Source organism: Papilio machaon, chromosome Z (genome assembly GCF_912999745.1).
Source record: "Papilio machaon chromosome Z, ilPapMach1.1, whole genome shotgun sequence".
In the NCBI taxonomy this organism is placed as follows: domain Eukaryota; kingdom Metazoa; phylum Arthropoda; class Insecta; order Lepidoptera; family Papilionidae; genus Papilio; species Papilio machaon.
Window position 1 is genome coordinate 3,608,065 of NC_060016.1, and position 20,054 is coordinate 3,628,118.

The following is a 20,054-nucleotide window of genomic DNA, read 5'->3' on the forward strand; positions in this document are numbered from 1 at the left end:
TGACGATTTTATTATGAATTAAGATTACTTCATAAATTCATTTTTTACCCGTTGCGTTTGGTACGTCATATCCTTTTAGCTGTCATCCACCATCTAAGAAATTATCCAATAAGCTTAATAAATATACGGTTTAAAATATTTAAAAGTTTCACTCTTTTTTAAGATGATAAAACTAAAAGACAATAATAAAAATGTCTATAAACTGTTTTTATTGTTTTATTTTAGTAATCAAGGACCCATCTTAGTTTTAAATTCAATCAAGGAGCAATGACATAATCACGGCAAATTGTAATGTGGTTTTTTATATTGTACTTACTGAAAAATTCTTTTATGTTGAACTTATTCATGTTTTTTAAATAAATATCGTTGCAATTACACTGTGTCGTCGTATGACTCAAATTCATGATAATGGAAACAAACTTTGACTTCCTTAGAACTATTCTCAGCGTACAGAAGCCGCACAACATTGTACAGTTGACTGGAATATACAGTTGGTAGATTACGGAGTTTGGCTGACTTGCATAATTGTATTAATATTTAGCATTCTAACATTTTTAAAATACTTTAGTATATAAAACACATTTAACAATAGATTTCGAACATCTGAAAACTTATTTAAAATTTCCTCTCCTCTTCCTGTCTAGATGGCAAGCGCCATCAGCTATTTATTATAAACTAAATTAAGCCAACAGAATATGACTGATTGGACATACAGTGGAGGACGTTTATTTCTCTATCCATTTTGATTATATGTTATTTTAAGCTATTTTGTAGAACGAAAAGATATCCTAGCAACTAGCAACATACATGGTTACTGTCTCAGATAAGTGAATGCTTTTATTTTATTTACAAACTAGCTTTTTCCCGCGACTCCGTCCGCGCGGAATAAAAAATAGAAAACGGGGTATAAATTATCCTATGTCCGTTTCCTGGTTCTAAGCTACCTGCCCACCAATTTTCAGTCAAATCGATTCAGCCGTTCTTGAGTTATAAATAGTGTAACTAACACGACTTTCTTTTATATATATAGATAGATTTGACGTAGATTTAACTACTGAAAATTGTTTTTAAGTAGTAAAATTTGTATAAAAATTCGGAGAAATTGTTGTAATTAAAAGTTATAAAGTTCATTTAAAATGATTCTTACATAAACTTCTATTCTTGTCCCGCTTCTCGCAATTAGAACTGGCACGTTTCTTGACATTCACTATACAATTTAATTTTATTCGCACATGTTGAAGTCAAACAGCCGTTCGAAGGTACTACTTATCATACAAACTTTGTCACATTTGAATTATGAATGTTTTGCTTACTTACTAAAGAAGAAAAAATTAAAATACGCAATATTAAAATCAATAAACACTGTTGTTACTTAAAAAAATCCTGACTTCCTACTCCTTTAACATTCAGTTGAAGAATACGAACATCTCACTTGTTAAAATTATGATTCTTACATATAATAAATTGTTTAATTGACAGGAGGGTAACCCGCATAGTTTAGTAAAATGTTTTAGATTTTATTTATACGAACTACATTCAAGACACCGTAAATTTCGTTAAGGTGAAAATAAATTGCACGTCAGTATAGTACGCTTAATTCGTTACCGGCTATGTCTATAGGGAGTAGCCAACCCTCCATTCCCCTACCACTTTGGGAAACGTATCAACATTTCCGACGGAACTGTTCCCGCCACATTCTATTCTCTGATTATGTTGCCTTACCTAGAATTCGATATACGTGCGTAGGCTCTTCCTGCATACAAACTATATAATTCGTCTTGTGAATAATGAAAACATTTGAGAGTAAGTAATGCGCAATGCGCAATTGCCTTTTTTTAAACTGCACTTATACAATCAGTTTAACTTTCATGACCATTTAATTAAATTATATTTTGTCTTTATTGTACCTAAACTTTCAAGCAAGTTATCCTAGCTAATGTTTTTTTATAGAATTTGAAAAAGAACGAGGATCAACATTACTCATTAATATTCACAACTTTTTTCTTCTATGGTTTTTGGGTCTTTATGAGGATGTTATTAGGAGATTGACATTATAAGAATAATAATTATTGGATTGAATAAACAAAATGTGATCGTTTGATAATACCTTTATTTAAAAGTTCCAATAAATGTACATTGAGATTGAATATGATAATAACAGGCAGAATTAAAAACTACAAAAAGCGGCACTACACATAAAATATTTAATAGACATACACAATGAAATATAATCTATTGTATACTTTGATTAACATTGTTCATCAATAATTATGAGATTTTGATTAAGTTTATAAGCTAAGTTACTTATATCTAAAATATTATGTACCAATCATGGCCAGCGCCCCTATCGGGCGTGGGGTTGGCTTTAACCTATTTTAAGCTTAAGACATAATTCGAATAAGAATATTAAAATAACATCATAAAAATCGGAATAAAATCAAACAATCTAGCAATATAACTTATCATAAATTATATAATTTTGGCTATTAAACACTTACATATATATATATATATATACTATATACTTCTAAAAATTCATTAACAATAAATATGAGTAGTTAATAAAACATAATTAGTAGAACATAACTTTAAGCTCTTTTCTAAGCGCTTAATATTCTAATCAACATAGTTTAAGTCAAGTCAAGACATGAACTAATATAGCAAAGCATGTTGTTGGCATATTCGAAACTTTAGACTTAATTTTAAATATTCTCTTGCGGTGCATCGGGCTGTTTTTCTACATATTGCGAGAGCCATGGAATTCTATCAAATTCGGGGAATTCGCCTTCTTTAATGTCGGTTCTTCTATAAAACAACATGTAAGGTGTTTCATCGGCATTTAGGCGGTTAATGTCATCCTGGTTTTTGATTTCGACTTTTTTGTCACTAATCATGTACCACTGGCCATTGCATTTTGTGAACGCGGTGTAATGTCCTGTGTTAAGAAGGTTTCCACAATGAACGATCACTGCGTACAGGTTGTAATTTTTTATTTCTTTTTTGTTTGTTGTAGAATGCAATAAAATAGTATCATCGCAATGTACCCTGCGTATTTTCTTCAATAAAATTTTTCTTTCTGAGTCATATCTGTTAAAGAAGCAATTTAAATTTTATTGAATACTCATCTTATTGGTAAACTGAATATTAAATAACGATTAGATTTTGTTGATTTAAAAAATTGGTGGTCGATTTACCTGAAGTTTTTCAATGTTAATATCAAGTATTTCGGAGTGTGAGCATAAAATGAGGTCTTCAGAGCGTCCTGATGGCATTGACATGTATCACACATGTAGCGATTGTCCCCTATCAGGGCCTCAGTAGTAAAGTAATAGTTCAAAAGACTTTGAACTGTGAGAACTTCGTCGACCATCACATCAGGAAATGACAAATGCAAAATGTGCACCATTTCATATTTGTTCGAAATGGTTCTGCACGTCTGACATTGGACTATTGTCGCAATAATACCACCGAACAAATTATCGATGTAATATTTCCTTGCACTGTTAAAACCAACGATTTTTGGGCGTTTCCTTGGTGTAGCCTCGGCTGCTTCATCTGTTAATATTTTGAGCAGCTATTACAAAGTGATAGACAATATAGATTAAATCAGGCTATCATTAATAATAATAATAATATATTATATTATATTATAATATATAACATTTATAAAACCTTATTAAATATTGATGTTAATGATTTTTGGCAGCGAGAGATAGAAACTATTACTTTTTGAAAGAAAAAAAAACTTACAAGAGCACCCAGCTGTGGCGTCATCCCGTGAATCAGTCCTGAGGGGATTTAATAATTATTTTCTAATCTTTCCTTTTAAGGTCCATTAATAACTACTCCTTTGGATTTACTACCTATAGTATTCTAACTAAATAAAAACTACTGCGCTCACGTATGAAGTATCTACATATGGCGGCACCGACTAGTTTCGAGCCTTTTGGGGGCTCTTTTCAGGATGAATGATACTGGGGTTATTTCGCGGTCGGGGCCCGACTCTCACCAATAAAGAGCCCTCGAAAGGCCTAAAACTAGTCGGTGCCGTCACCGGATAAAATGGACTTGAGTGCAGCTGTTATTATCTAGTTAAAATAATGTCTATCATATCCTTACAGTGATTATTTTAAAGAAAACTCTATTACTAGTGTTTTTAGACATGTAAGTTACTTAAATTTCTCTTTAGTATTCTGAAGTCCATTTTCTGTGCATTGTTACTTTAAGATAATCCTATACATAATGTAAAAAGTTGTACTATTAGGGACACAAATGATATTTTTAGATCCTTTATCAAATTATTTCAATGTTTTCGATTATATTCTAAAATAAGAAATGTCGCATTACGTCATTTGAGCCTTAGTCAGTCGGGTTTTGGTTGTTATTGCCTCGATATTATATATCATAACTAAATATGAATGTGAAAGTCTGTAATAATAGAGGCAGGTCTTAAATAAGACGGATGAATTGTGAGAAAAGCGAAATGACTAGATAGGCGTGACTTGTGAAATTACTAATGAAGTTTGATTTGGTGGAAGAAAACCTCTTGTGTCGATCCCAATCAGTATAGGATACGGACAAGAAGACCATGGTGTGACAAAAAAATGGAAACGTATGATAGGTATAATTTAAATTTAAATACCACCTAGAAGGTCGTACGTTACTAGATGCCGTGTCTCTTTCCCATTCAGGTTCGTAACTCTTGAGCAGCTCAAGCAGAAACCTATAAATGTATTTTTAATCAAACAAATATTTGTTAGTTATCAAAAAATAATATAAATGAAAACTTTTACTGTAAACTTATTTAATAAAATTTATTATAATCTACAAAAGAAATACGTACATTAAAAATTCAGACGCATCATGTTCTTTATAAATATTAAAATATGGTGAATTAAGTTTTGAGTAAAAACTTAACGGATTTACAACGGGAAATATGTTATACATCATATTCCCAAACAACTCTGCCAGGAGGGACCAATAAGGATAATTATACATTCTCATTACAGCAAACGTGCTGAATCTAAAAAAAAAAAAAGTACATAAATCACAAATTATTTAACGATCCACAGTGATAAAAACATTTTCGAACGAAAATAGAGTTTTCGTTTGACAATTTACCGCAGAATTATATTACGTTGTCGACTGATGAAAACATAGACTACAATATGTACCAATACAAGGGTCACGGCAGTCGAATACTACGGTAAATGAAAAGTATTTTATTATTAAATTTTAGATATAACATTCGCTGTGCTTATGAAGTTGTGAATGGAAACAATTACATGACATCGACCAGGACCTTGACGATGTTAAGAAACTACATTTTTAAATTATGTTTACAAAACTAAAGTTTTACTGTACTTGATTTGATTTTGAAATAAATAAATATAGTGAAAATGTACACTTACCTGTTAGTCGCAAGCAAAGCTTGCATCACGCTATTTACATAGCACGTGGACCCAATATTGCAGAGACCAATCCTGCGATTGTAGTTACTGATTCGACTAAACTGGGAACTTGGAAAAAAGTATTTATAGTCTATCTTGTTGGCAATGTTCCCAACTGGATCAGAGGTATCTTTTTTTTCTTCACTTTCTGCAAGTTTACCTGCCGAACCAGCTGATGTAGCGTTCTGCGCTGTAGTGACCGCGGTAGCCGTATTTCCCAATGAAATTTGGCTTAGAGAAATAGCTACGTTGTCATTTTTGGCGGGGATTATAATCGACGTGTTATTATTCATTGCCTGCAAATCTCTGTCCTGATTATTTTCTTGCGCGGTAGGAAACAGTTTCTGAACTGAACGTAATAATACTGGTGGAACATTTGAAACTTCACCGGAAATATTGGGTGTTTTGGAATCTATATTGTTCTTACTATTGATTTCGTCTAAGTTTTCGGTCTCAGTATTTTCCAGCACATTTTCGGTGGATTGATCGTTTTCCGAGATGACTAAGTCATTGGGAGAGACGCTTCGAATACGCCACTCAGAAGGTCGCTCGATATTAACCCTGAAAAAATGAGGTGACTTGAAAATACATATATTAACAACGTTTTAACTCAATACAACATTATTTTTTAATTAAATAATCAGGTAATGTAGAATCTGTAGTATATATTACCAAATAGATTCGTTATGTTTAAGGAGAAAGCAATGAGAAAGCAAACAATATACTAGGAATCATTTTATAAAAAATGGCTTGGCCTACGAGGGGTTAAGTGACTGAGCGGAGAGTAGGTAACTTTTTTACATTTAGATTAGGTAATTTTTTTTACATTTTAGATATAAAAATACACACATACATTCGGTTTATTCGGTTTTTTTTTCGATTTTCATTTACATTTTTTCCTCAAATATGATCAATAAGTAATGCTATATTTTTCTGGTAAAAGAAAAACAGCTGTGTATAATATTTTAGGGTACAAACATTTTGTCATCTTCTTGATTAATGGTAAGAATGGCTGTGCCTGCTTCTGCAGTCACAATATTTTGCTCTTCATTTCCTTTATTTACGTCTTTGAGCCACTCTTCCGAATTCTTGGTGGGAGAATCGTGTTGAAAAGATTTCTCAGAGAGTTTAGGATCATCCACATTATCCCTACGAGAATTGAGTAACATTAATAACAGGTGTATATATTACTAACTTTACAACATGTTTTTCTATTAAATCTAACTACAAACATTTCCTTGTTGATCTCCTGTATGTTGCTTACAGTGGCTGTATCTATGTTTGCGCCAGCAACATTATGATCTCCCTCTCCTGTATTTTTGTCATTGTTACCCCCTTCATTTTCTTGGGTGTTAGTAAGATTTTGGATAGAATTATCCTGGGAAATACGACTTTCGGAAGTTGTTCTGTAATTATTAAATAATAAGTGCGATTAATTTGTTTTAATTTTACTTGAGGGTATTATATTATTACGTATCTATTTTGCGTGAAAGAATTCACATTAGGCAGGATTATTTAAGCAAGCGTCGGTGGCTCGTTAAGCTCTTGACTTGTAATCTGCAGGTCCTGGGATCGAATCCCGCCATGTACCAATGTGTTTTTCATCTTTCGATTTACATATGTACATTTATCCGAAGTTGTTACGGTGAAGAAAAACATCGTGATGCAACCTGCACATATCAGCGAAGAAATTCAAAGATATGTATGAAGTCAACCAACCCGCACTAGGTCTACGTTGACTACGGCCTGGTCACCCTTAACTTAGGGTAGGCTACGAGCCCCTCGGGAGGACATATAGTGAGCCGATGATGATGAGGATTATTTTCTTAGCTTATACACATATATAGCTTACATGCACATAAGTCCATGAAACCAAAATGTAAATGAAATCCATGTATCTATTTTCAAAATCATTCTATTGTTTTTATAATAATGTGGGAAAAAAGAAACGAATACTTACTGACTTTCGACAGTCACTTCGTTGCTGACGAAGTTATCTATCGAACATATCGTATCATTTAAATGTCTTGGTTCATCTCTATTTATTTCCTCCATGTTACTTTCTATGTCCAATTTATCTGAAATTTTGTTCGAACACATATATGTGTTATTAAATTACATCTTTATATAACAATAAACCTTTACTTTACATACTCTTTTCCGTTACTTTACATCATTTTCTGTTAGAAGGATTTCAAAAGAAATTTAATAGAGTTCAAGTACGTATCTAATTAATCTAAAATTTTTCTTATAAATGTATTTTCGTTATAATTACGTTTATAGGTTGAAATTAACTATTAGTGGTGGTGATTATAAAACGATAATCTTAAAACATATGCCAAATATGTATTTAGAAATAAAGTTCGTAAAATATATTCGATACACGTTAGATTTGTATACGTGTGCTTTTCTTCATATATATCATTGTGATGTACTCTTTCCATCTTATCATTCAATAGTCTACGCCCTAATTTAGGGTTACGTTCGTGACTGTTTGGTATTTTCTTCTACGGGATATAGTGAGAACATTTTGTAGGTAGGAAGGTTTATAATTTGTAAAGACAATTAATTTAATCTACATTTATCAGGAAAAATGTTGAAATTAATGTGATAACTCCCATATAACATACGGAATATTGAGCTCCTAAAACTATTCAAAAGGTTACTTCTACGATTGAGTATAATGTGTCGGAATAAAATAGGCTTACGAGCCCTCGGGAATTACGCGCCAACCTTAAAAGATCGTTGGAAACAGTAAATTACAGCGTTGCCTTCGTTTCTCGAGGGAATGAAGAATAACAGAAGATGGTAACGCCGAAGAAATGTTTTAGTTGGAAGTATGTGTCAAGTTCAAAATACTTTGTAACATAAATAAATAATATTAATCAAATTTTGAAAACTTATATTCACAACCGCAAAATAAAGGAGTCAAATCACTTCTATAGTTAATGAGAGAAAAGAAAAAACCTATGACTCATCTATTTGTGTAAAAGTATAATAAAGATTGAAAAGCAACATGCAAAAGCTTTTCTACTATAAAAACTAAGTGCATTTTTTTAAATTTCATGTTGCAATATTATTTACAAAAATGTACAAACTAAGTATGGAAAAAAAATCAAAATGAAAACTTATCAGACAACAGTGTATTTCATTACTGGTTAGAAAAATATTTAAATTATCACCAAAAGAATTTAACGTCATTTTAAATTATGACATTATCGTTTTTTTATTACTTGCATCAAAATATTTGATGGTAAAAGTAATAAATATACGTAAGATATACGTAAGGAATATAAATAAATATTAAAAATGACTGGTATGGTAAGGAGTGAGGAGATGGTGCTTTGCGACGTGTATCTGCAGCCTGAAGCAGCATTCGACATCGTGTCTCGATTCGGAGAAATGGGCTGCTTGCAGTTTTTGGACGTTAGTATACTTTTATTATTTGTATTGCAAATTACATACATCGAGTATTGGGTTCGGTCAATAACCTTAACGAATAAGTTGTAGTATGCAGTATGGTGGTAAGTATGACGGCTGAGAAGGAATAAGAATAAAATCGATCCAAAATTGTAAATTATATTATGTTGTAATGTTATTTTTACTAAAAACTATGTTTTACATTTTCATATTTTTGCTTGTTTTACCTAAAACTTGAAACTGTTAGAATCTTACTATTTTATTGATATTATAAATGTAAATGTTTTAAATGAATGGATGGTTGTATGTCAGAAGATATTTCCAGAACAGCTGCATGGATCTGACCGAAATTTGAAAAAGATGTGTAGAACAAAATCTCGAAAAATACATAGGCTACTAATTAAGTTTTTTTTTTTATTTCCGTATGGAGGGTGTCGCAGGCGATAGCTAGTAAAGCATAAAGTTATAATTCCCACCGAGTTAATAAGCAGTGGATAAGAAGTAGTAGTTCTTTGTAAGAATTTATAATTAAAACATTTCTGATTGCAAAACAGAATCTCTGCTTTTGTTTATGAACTTGTCTACTTTAATTTATATTTGTTTTTTTTTTGCAGGCTAATCCAGATGTAAAGCCTTATGAAAGAAACTATGTTGCGGAAGTTTGCCGCTGTGCCGAGATGGAACGTCGACTTCGTTATATGGAAGGCGAGATGAGAAAGGACAGTATTAAAATCCCTGGTCTCGACCACGACCCTCCGGCATTACAACCGCACGAAATGTCCCAGTTTGAAGTTAGCAGTTATTTAATTTTTTTCTTCATTATCTTAGTTTGTCTCATTTGCTCTTTTGATTAAGCGTGCAGTTTTTCTTTGTTTACGACATAAAGGAACGTTATTTTTTTTGTTATCTTTCAGTGGAGTCGACTATAACGAATACTAGAATTATTTTTTTATTTGGTACGGTCAATTGAGTACTTAATTGTTAATTTGAATGTTATTTTTGATTGTCACATTTATTTTTAAAATACGTATTTTGCGATAAATATGACAGTTGTTTTTTACATATTCAATATGCGAAAGTGATTGAATGATAAGTCTATTTTTTGTTTCTACGATTTCGCAATAGTATGAAATAGTTTCGATTATTCTCGATTGAAAACTTAAGGCTAAAATCAACACAACAATTTTACATCTTAAGAAAGGAAATTAATTACTGTCTACATTTTTCTCGGACATAGTTGATTTTTCTTGGTAGCGAAGTTTACACTCGGGTTTCCTTTTTATATTAAAACAATCTTCTCTTTAATGTCAACGGAATACTAAGAGAGAGTATTCATAGATATTAACATAAGTTGTTATAAATTAGTATCGTAAGACTTAGCGTTACTTAAATGTTGCGAACAAACCTTACAAACTGTTGAACTCTCAACTTTTGAACTAATAAAGTGGATACTCCATTTTATTGAGTTTATTGAATGATGTTGATCATAAGTTTCTTGATCAACAGTCCAATATTGACAATTCGATTTAGTGAATGTTTCACAAGGTTAATATAGTTTTGCTGTCAACATGATATTAATATTTGATAAAATAACTTTTAATATTCTAGAACTCTCTAGAAAAGTGGGAGGCTGATATCTTGGACATGTCTGAAAATCAAACAAATCTATTAAACAACTATTTAGAACTGAGAGAAATGTCATACTTATTGACACAAATCGGACCCTTACTTGGAGATGCTGAATTGTCTCCGGATACTCTTTTATCAAGGTAATTTAAATCGATCCTTTTCTTATATCAAGCACATATTGTCATTCTCTAAAAAATAAGATAACATGTTTTTGTACAAGTATTTCAACAGTGGAAACTCATAGCTATGTATTTAGATAATGAAAGATGAAATAATTTCAGGAAGGGCGGCGGAGAAACAGCCACTGCTGGTCGTCTGGTAGTATTGTCCGGTGTTGTACACCGAAACAGGAGTTATCCTTTTCAGATGATGCTCTGGAGGGTATCACGAGGAAATATTTACTACAGACAAGCGTCAGAAGATGCCATATTGCTGGACCCGAGCACGGTTAATATATAAAGTTAAAATATAAGCAAATATATAAATGTAATATAAAGCAAATAATAATACTAATAATAAAAGCGTTTCTCACTTAGGGCAAGGACATACGGAAAGTAGCGTTCCTTGCGATATGTCAGGGGGAACAGTTAAGTTCTCGAATGGAGAAAGTATGTGCCGGTTTTCGAGTGAACGTCTATCCTTGTCCTGAGACGAAAGACGAACGTCTAATGATGACAATGAAGCTTTACACAAGGGTTTCTGATTTAGAACAGGTACGTAAAAAGTTGTGTACGTAGATAGTAAGTAGATAGTTATAATGGGTAGGTAAAATTGTCGAGGGACCAGGCCTACGAGTATAAACAGATCTTCCAGAAAGAGCACGCGTTGATAAAAGTACAATCATCATAAAGGTATAATATAATAAATAAAATAGATGTAGGAAGATACATATACAGGTGTACTGTATATCCTTTTCTGGATACCGAAATATTTATGTGCTAGTACACTTTCTATAAAATTCCTTTGGAGAAATGATTACAGAATAATTTTGGCACCATTACAAGGTGCTGATCAATCAACATGGTCTGTTCACTGAACAGGTGAGATGTAAGCTATCATCTGTTGGCAACCGATCGGATGGATAGTCATTAGGCTAATTTAATTGAATTGAATCATCGAATTAATCATTTGAAATGTAATGTAACGGTATTAAAATTGATAAATGTTATGTAATAAATAAAGTGTGAGAATTTCTTATATCCTTTATTTAACATAATCCTCAGTAACATATTTGCAGGTAATTAAAAAGACAAAATACCATCGTTGCAAAGCTCTACGTACTGTGGGTAAGAGATGGGCATTGTGGATGATGCAAGTTAGAAAATCTAAATCCATTTACCACACAATGAACATGTTCTCATTGGATATAACCAAGAATTGTCTAATTGGCCAATGTTGGGTTCCTAAGAGTGATTTGGAAAGAGTGAATGTTGTTTTGGCGGAGGTTTCGGTAACTATTTCATTTCTTTTCATATTGCGTTTGCTTTTAAATTCAATATCATCAATTAGAATTCTAAGTTATTTAGTAATTTTATGGTTGAAACGATTACACATTGCATCGACCAATTGAAATTTATTAGTGCACTATTAAATTAAAGTCTTTGTTTGTAAAAAGTTTTTTTTTTTTTAAATGGATAAAGATAATACACACTGTTGTAAGTTAAACTACTAATTGTTCTTTTCTAAGGCTAAGATTGGTACTAATGTGCCGTCATTCATATCTAAGACGGAGACTTCTGAGGTACCACCAACGTACTTCAGAACCAACAGGTTTACTAACGGATTTCAAACGCTTATAAATGCTTATGGCGACTCCAAATATAGGGAATTAAATCCAGGTAAGATATTCCAATACTAGTGTTACATAGATCCTTGTATTTTGTTATATTCATCATGAATTATATTTTTCGTTATATTTTAAATAGCCCTTTTTTCTCAAAAAATATTTTTCTGTATTTTATATTTAAACAACTGTTTTTTTTCTAATTTCAGGTCTTTACACGATTATAACCTTTCCCTTTTTATTTGCTATAATGTTTGGTGATTTTGGACACGGTTGTATACTGATTCTATTCAGTGGTTGGATGATTCTTACGGAGAAAAAACATATGGGCATTCCTTCGGGTAATGAAATATGGAACATAATGTTTGGTGGTGAGAAGATTTTTAAAACCTTTTTTTAAATTTAGTATAAGAGAGATGTTAAATATTCTTTTGTTAAAATATGGCAAGATAATCAAAAAGGTTCGAATATAATTATTTAGGCAAAAGGTTACAGGCGATCTACCAAACAGGCAGCCACTCGACGCGGCGTAATGAAGCCGCCACGCGTAGCGTACTGCCTACTGAAATTGTAAAAGTTGCAACCAGAGAACAAGAATTTATCACGACTAACTTAATAATAACTTTATATGTAGAATTCATAGTATTCCGCTGGTTTTAATGCTAACGATTTTTTCCTTTAAAGGACGATATGTGATATTTCTGATGGGTATCTTCTCCGCAATACTTGGTATATTATACAACGATATATTTTCCAAACATGTTTATTTGATGGAATCTTATTGGAAGAATACGTTCACCCTTGACGATCTACAAGCAAGCCCCTATATAACTCTAGACCCCGCTTTAGATACCAACAGACCATACGCTTTTGGAGTTGATCCATTTTGGGGGGTAATATTTTTTATTTATTTTTGAAATAGATTGAGAAACTATTTAGCTCGGTTATAATATTCTAATACAGCGTTACTCAAAGCGTGCTCTGCGAATCCCTGAGGCTTCGCGAAGTCTTTCTGTTAGTCCACGAAAATAGGTACAGATAATAATTAAAAGTTCGATTGACCTGATTCTCTGGCCTTCCGGAGCGACGTCAACTCCCTCTGCATTTTTTACCGCACCTACCATGGGGAAAGTTTTGCGGAATTTTTTCGAACGATGCCTGCCTCCGGGTTCCGTCATCGGACGACTCGATAGATCGCCAGATACCAATCACACCACATGGATGGCTGGCATTCCACAACATTGCTGTTTCTCTCGTAACTTTCTGTCTCGCACAGCCGCGTTGTGAAAAGTTCTGTCCTTCAAAAAGCGAACTTAACATCTCCTTAAAGGCCCACAACGCATTTGTAGTTCCATGTACATGAGTGTCGTTGATCAGCACCTCTATGTTCTCACCGCTCATTTGTCTCTTATCTTATATAAAAATAAAAAAAGACTAAAAGAGACTATAAAGTTCCAGAGAAATAATCCGTTTCAATCCAGTCTAAAATTTAGTATAACGTATCTATAAAAAGTTAGAATGCGAACGGAACGAAGGGACGTGAGAAAAGAATAACAAATTCTAAGGCCTAGAATAGCCATAGCTAGAATCCAAGGTTCCGTTAAATACTCCGCTTCCCAAAAGAGTAACGTAGTCAAAAAAATTTGAGAACCGCTGTATACGTTAGTTACTTTTTTAAAATGTAGTTATTAAAGCAAAATAGATATTTTTCATGAGGAATAATCTTTCTGTTTGCATGTTTCAGTTTGCCACTAATAGTATTATGAATGGTAATTCTATGAAAATGAAAATGTCTATCATTATTGGAATAATACATATGATTTTTGGTCTGACATTAAGTTTATTTAATCATTTGTAAGTATTTTGAGACAAGTTAGTAAGTTATAGACCGGCAAACTTTTCTGATCCGGTGGGTATAAGTGAAACTAATTTTTTTCCCATTTTCTATGCCCATGTTGTTTTTCAATAGTTACTGACAGAATAAACACGAAAACACCGCCGAAACAGAAAAAGTTATACTTTACCAACTGTACTAAATTTATTTATTGATCATCGGATTGATAAGGGTAATATTAACGCCTACTTTTACTGAGGGTTTCAACCGCAGTGACACTTTTACGGACCTATATTGCCATAACATATTCTCCTTGAAAAAATAGAGACAATACCATTGGGAGACAATACAAATTACACATTTCAGGCTGTGGAAACCTACTGTCTAACTATGAGGGTTTAAATTGTAAACCTAGTAGAGCCGTTCGAATATGGCGATAATTCTGTATGACTCTATATGATGTTTTTTTCCACAGATATTTTAAGCGATATTATGCTATTTATCTTCAATTTATTCCTCAAGTTTTATTCTTATGTTGCATTTTCTTGTGGCTGGTTATCTTAATATACATGAAATGGTTCATGTTTAGTGGAAAAGCGAGTAGGTATATTTTAATTATTTTAAAATTAAATTTGAATATTATTGCCAAGACAATAAAGTTCTTTATACTTAAATGTATTGATTATGATTTTTAACAAATATAATCTGTGAACAGCTGACGTAAAGAGAGGTCCGGGATGTGCGCCGCTCATTCTTATCCTCTTCATCGACATGGCGCTATTCACAACCTCCAAGCCTGTGGACAAGGATTGTGATGCCTACATGTTTGAGAGCCAGCAATCTTTGCAAAAGTTCCTCCTTATAATAGCATTGCTGTGCGTGCCTATCCTGTTTTTTGGTACTCCACTCTATATTTACGTGAAAAATCAGAGTAAAAGAAAAGAACTACTGGTAATTTTCCATGTATTTATGAAATATATCATTATAAATTATTTAAATGGCTAATGATATTTGTTTAGTCAAAAATGTGACTAAACTGACTTGAAAAATTGTTGTTAAAAAAAAAATAATGCCCCATGATAAACATTTTGAAAACCAATCATGTCATTTGATTTATCGATTTCACAGAAATCAGGAATCCACAGTAAATTTAGAAAGTATCAACATGGGGGATCAGTGTCGAAGTCCGAAGAGAGAATGAATAGCGAAATAGCTAAATATTCTGTTCCTCTTGGCGAGATTTTAATTCATCAAGCAATCCACAGCATTGAGTTTACTCTTAGTACTGTATCACACACTGCGTCATATCTCCGGCTATGGGCACTATCTCTCGCTCATCAACGTAAGTCTAGCTGTAAATTTCTATTTAATACTACTTTCTTACAATCTTCTTTTGAAAATGAAAATCAGAATTAATTTGTTTTTTTTAAAAGCTTATTTATTTGGTTCGTTGTATTTTGCCTTTTTGACGTAACATCGACGCCTCAATAAATACGTTGCAAATTTATTTTAAAGCGTGCATGAATCGAACCACCGTTTCAGTTTGTTATTGTTAAAACAACTGATGTGTCAACAACGTTAAATCCACGTTCTTTGTGGAAGCGCCAGAGCGACCCTTGTCTATATTTACATGGATCTATAAAGGCTCGTTCAATGGAAACTGTGATAAAAGGACAACAGTGAACTATTGCATCAATATGTGTATAAGAGCCATTGTCTGTTTGATCGCGGCATCAAAGCTTGTTGTGTGCCAATAGTTGCAGCACAGCAAAAATTCAGAACTCTCGGAACTACCTCATCTTTGATATTAACTACTACATACTGTTTTTAGTTAAACTTGATAGGTTGCGAATTTTAGATAGCTATTTTTGTAAGCTATTAACTTTTCATCGCGATAATTGATTAGGTGACTAAAGGCCTATATCACTGTCGTTAATGCGAACAGAAGCGAATCGTAACGCACGGGATACGAAAACGAACAGAAAATGTATCGCTGAATTTGCGCGACATTAGATTGGGTTACGTGCTCAGATCCTAGCTGTTAAATAGTTAGCCGAAATGAACGATAGATCTTTCCTATAAAATGTGTTCGCTTAGGTTTCCTTTCGCTTTTGAGACCGTATGATAGAGGCTGAAATAAGAATTTTGGTCTTAACATCGTATGTTTTCATTTAGAATTATCGAAGATGTTATGGTCGATGATCATGGCAAAGTTAGCTTTGAAAGATCACAGCAGTCTTGCACCAGTGAAGATATTTGCAATATTTGCTGTGTGGGCAATTTTTACGGTGTCTATTTTAGTTGTCATGGAAGGATTGTCGGCGTTCCTACATACATTGCGTCTTCATTGGTATGTCGCTTTTTCTGATGTTAGATATATAGTACTCGTGGAAATAAAAATGTAAAGAGAAATATAAAGAAGATAAAATACTCAAAAATAATGAAAGGAATGAAAATATGTGTTTCAGCAGTAGAAACTCTCTCTAACAGAACAACTTTCTGTAGACAATTTTTTAATCCAACTCTACAATTTTTTATTTATGCAAAAAAACTTAGCTTTTCTTTTCGTGATACTAGTGTAGTGTGTGCATAAAATAACTATAATCTATTCAACAGGGTGGAGTTTATGAGCAAGTTTTTTGAAGGCGAAGGTTATTGTTTTCGACCATTCAATTTTAAGGAGTTGTTTACTAAAGATAAAGACTCCGGACCAGAAGCCTCGTGTAAGAAGAGAGCTGTCGTGGACATCTAAGACATTCTTAAGTTTTATTTGAAGTTATTTTGTGATTTTTTTCTCAAATAAAAGTCGTTTCCTTTTTTATTTTTTCGTTATTTTTTTAAGTTTGTTAATTTCCACAACTTAGCAAATAAGCAAAGCAAAAATTAATTTTATAGACGTTTCCGCGTTGATAAGTCGTAGTCGCACGAAGATTTATTCAATTGTTTTCACTTAATTGAGTTATAATTAAATACATTTTTATTAATAAATTATGTTTGTACATATGGTACATGTACAAACATAATTTATAAATAAAAATTTTGATAATTTAAGTTAACCGCGGATTTGCACTATCACAGCATTTGTACGATTAATATATTTTTCTCTGTTTTATCAAACATAATCAGATATGTTAAGTTACTGAAAACTTGTAGTACCGTTATTTTCAATCATTTTCATACTGTAAACTCCATATGTTCTACACTTTTAATTAACTGGAGGTATACACTAGATAGGCATCCGTAGCGGATTTCCGACCTTGTGCAGTGAACCATTGTTGGGGCGAAATAAACGTTGCTGCGCGAATTTCGTCGGAATTTCGATTGTGCATCGTTGTTTGATCCCAGTCCGTATGATACGTGAATACAGGTAACAATGCGTAATCAATGGCTAGATAAACTATCTTTAGCAGTAGACAGCTTGTATGCATAATTTTAGGTGTACTCGCAGGAAATTGTCTTGATGTGTACAATATATTTTTATTACGTGACTAATACGACATGCGATTAAAGGTATTTGTTTGTTCCCACGCTATGTCCTTATTACGTGTTATTGATTTTTAGGGTGGCTATCGACCGTTGAAGATTTTGTACAAAAAACGCAACCAACCTTGGGGCAGGGGGTTATTATAAAAAAAAACAGGTGGTAATATGTTTTAAAACAATTATTTTGGCAATGGAATTTCACAGATAAAAACAATATATTTGCTTAAATTATGAACCTTACTAATATTATAAATGCGAAAGTTTAGATGGATGGATGGATGAATGTTTGTTTGTAGGTATCTCCGGGACAGCTAGTACATATCTTACTTCTTACTAATATTATAAATGCGAATGTTTAGATCAGTTATTATCTAACTTATTTTTTTACCGCCCCCTCTGAAAATCAATTATTTTTCAGCGCTCCCATTTTTTAAACACCCCTAAAACTTAAAAACCTAAATTTCATTACTTTAATTAATTTAGTTATATTCGTCGTTTCTGATGTTAAAACTAATAAAAATGATTACCAGTGAGTTGAAATAATTTGTGGTGTAATGTAATTAATTAAAACTGCTCTAATTTTTTAAATATCATCGATCATGTTCCTTTATCAGAAACAGCTTTAGCAGAAACTTGTTACAACTTCATTGCGTGTGCGGGCTATCCTACGAAATCTATGTAAAGTATTTGAAGTTTTTATAACATCACACAGGGTATAAATATAAACTAATTATTCGTTATTGTGTAGTAGGTGGGTTTTAATTTTAGTGAAATTTAAAATACTACATAAAGTAAATGAAATTACAAATTATACATCACCCCCTAACCAACATCAACGTCCCCCATTTTTTCTGTGCTCCTTAACGCCCCCCTTTAAGTTTCAAACGCCCCCAAGGGGGCGTTATCGCCAACTTTGAGAGACACTAGTTTAGATGGATGGATGGATGTTTATTGGAAGGTATCTCCTAAACGGCTCAACAGGTCTTTATGGAATTCGGCGCATATGTAGTACGTAGTCTGGAAGAGCACATAGGCTATAATTTTTTTTAATTCCGCGCGGACGGATTCGCGGGCGACAGCTAGTATAACATAAAGTTATATCTATCTTGTGTCATTTTATATACCAAGTATATAACTAATAATACTGAAGACAAACCGTAATAATATTTTAAACAATATCAGTAACTCTCTCACAGAACCAGATAACTTTGTGAAGCTACAGGTAAATTTCAATGCTCAAAGTATCAGAATATTTAATATTCCTTGTCACGTAATAAAGATAGAATGTCAAAGCGACGAGTACTTAATTTCCCTGCATTTCTCGGTGCAATGTAAAACATGGCTTCTCTTTCAGCGATAGCTGAACGTTGCGATTCCCTTTAAATTCAAAGGTGTTTTGTCATAAACGGAATATTTGAAGCATTTGTCGTTTAACTTTTACAACGTTACTGAGGTACAAAACGCTCCACAAATTCAGAGGACAAGTTCAGAGTAAAATTAATATACGAACTTTTCGTCTAAATTGCGTCAGAGGATTACATTGAGCATTTTATAATTACGAACACAGTTTTAAATGTTTTTCCATTTTGGAATTTTACGATTTAAATTAAAATTTTGTTTAATTTCATATCTGAAGCGTCGACGCGAAAGCGGACCGGAATTGACGTAAATCTTCGGTATATCTCTGTTTTACTGTAGATTTGGACTGCAGTCACACTTGTATTGACACATATTAATTGAAACCTATAAAATCCTTACTGATTATTACGATGTGACCAGCCTCAAAGACGTGTATAACCCAAACGACAACGAACGCTTACGTGGTCATCCCTTGAAACTTCAGCCAAAAGAAACCCAATGAAGCATTTCTTGCCAAACAGAGTAGTTGTGGCTTGGAACAAACTCCCAGAGAATGTAGTAATGGCTCCATCAATAAACTCTTTCAAAAACAGACTTGATAAACAAGATATCTCCAAACTATTCGACACACGAATCAGCTAGTTAGCTGCCAATGTGTAAACAAATAATAATAATATTATAGTCTCTGCTTCTTTGACTTTTCAAAGAGCGAGATGACGATATGTTTTTAATATGGCATGTGTTTCGACAGTCGAATCAGTCAGAGATATTAAACACTTCGACTTTTTATATTTAAAAAAAAATCGTGAATGAAATCACTTTATTTAGATTCACAATATAATTAAAACTGCAATAGTAATAAATTTTAATTAAGTAGCGTTGCACTCGTGTTCTTTCATAACGTAATCGTGATTAAAAACCGTCTCTTCGAACAAAAAGCAAGATGAAAGTGCATTCAAAACTTATAAGTACCTGTCCGCGCTCGACTGCGACAAACGCTTTTAATAAACTATCGTACCGTCCTTTGATAGGGCATCTAAAGGAAGCTTGCTTTCAAGCAAGCGCTGAGCTTTAGTCGAATGTAGCTTATATTAAA

The 20,054-nt window shown here is 32.7% G+C and overlaps 2 protein-coding genes across 2 annotated transcripts; one reads left to right on the forward strand and one right to left on the reverse strand.

Annotated features, from left to right (window-relative positions):
• Positions 1-2,678: 2,678 nt before the first annotated feature.
• Positions 2,679-7,505, reverse strand: LOC106716180 (ubiquitin carboxyl-terminal hydrolase 20-like). Its single transcript, XM_045686099.1, has 9 exons — positions 7,411-7,505; positions 6,683-6,856; positions 6,429-6,599; positions 5,412-6,011; positions 4,844-5,023; positions 4,646-4,723; positions 3,751-3,788; positions 3,195-3,555; positions 2,679-3,087 (listed from the first exon to the last, which is right to left on the reverse strand). Exons 1-9 carry the CDS (start codon positions 7,503-7,505, stop codon positions 2,703-2,705), a joined length of 2,082 nt encoding a protein of 693 aa, XP_045542055.1. The 3' UTR covers positions 2,679-2,702.
• Positions 7,506-8,759: 1,254 nt separating this feature from the next.
• LOC106719760 (V-type proton ATPase 116 kDa subunit a1) lies at positions 8,760-16,868 on the forward strand. The gene is made up of 15 exons (XM_045686100.1): positions 8,760-8,876; positions 9,485-9,661; positions 10,479-10,639; positions 10,781-10,946; positions 11,036-11,212; positions 11,737-11,949; positions 12,187-12,337; positions 12,492-12,653; positions 12,967-13,175; positions 14,027-14,136; positions 14,592-14,716; positions 14,832-15,067; positions 15,245-15,458; positions 16,292-16,466; positions 16,733-16,868. Exons 1-15 carry the CDS (start codon positions 8,760-8,762, stop codon positions 16,866-16,868), a joined length of 2,529 nt encoding a protein of 842 aa, XP_045542056.1.
• Positions 16,869-20,054: the final 3,186 nt, after the last annotated feature.

Excerpts from the sequence above, each read along its gene's own strand:
- LOC106716180 (XM_045686099.1), bottom strand. The coding sequence starts at position 7,505 with ATGGAGGAAATAAATAGAGATGAACCAAGACATTTAAATGATACGATA. Across the intron at positions 4,724-4,843 it reads GATGCGTCTGAATTTTTAAT|GTTTCTGCTTGAGCTGCTCA; the intron begins GTACGTATTTCT and ends ATACATTTATAG. Across the intron at positions 3,789-4,645 it reads AGTAACGTACGACCTTCTAG|GACTGATTCACGGGATGACG; the intron begins GTGGTATTTAAA and ends AAATCCCCTCAG.
- LOC106719760 (XM_045686100.1), top strand. The coding sequence starts at position 8,760 with ATGACTGGTATGGTAAGGAGTGAGGAGATGGTGCTTTGCGACGTGTAT. Across the intron at positions 9,662-10,478 it reads ACGAAATGTCCCAGTTTGAA|AACTCTCTAGAAAAGTGGGA; the intron begins GTTAGCAGTTAT and ends TTAATATTCTAG. Across the intron at positions 14,137-14,591 it reads TTAAGTTTATTTAATCATTT|ATATTTTAAGCGATATTATG; the intron begins GTAAGTATTTTG and ends TTTTTTCCACAG.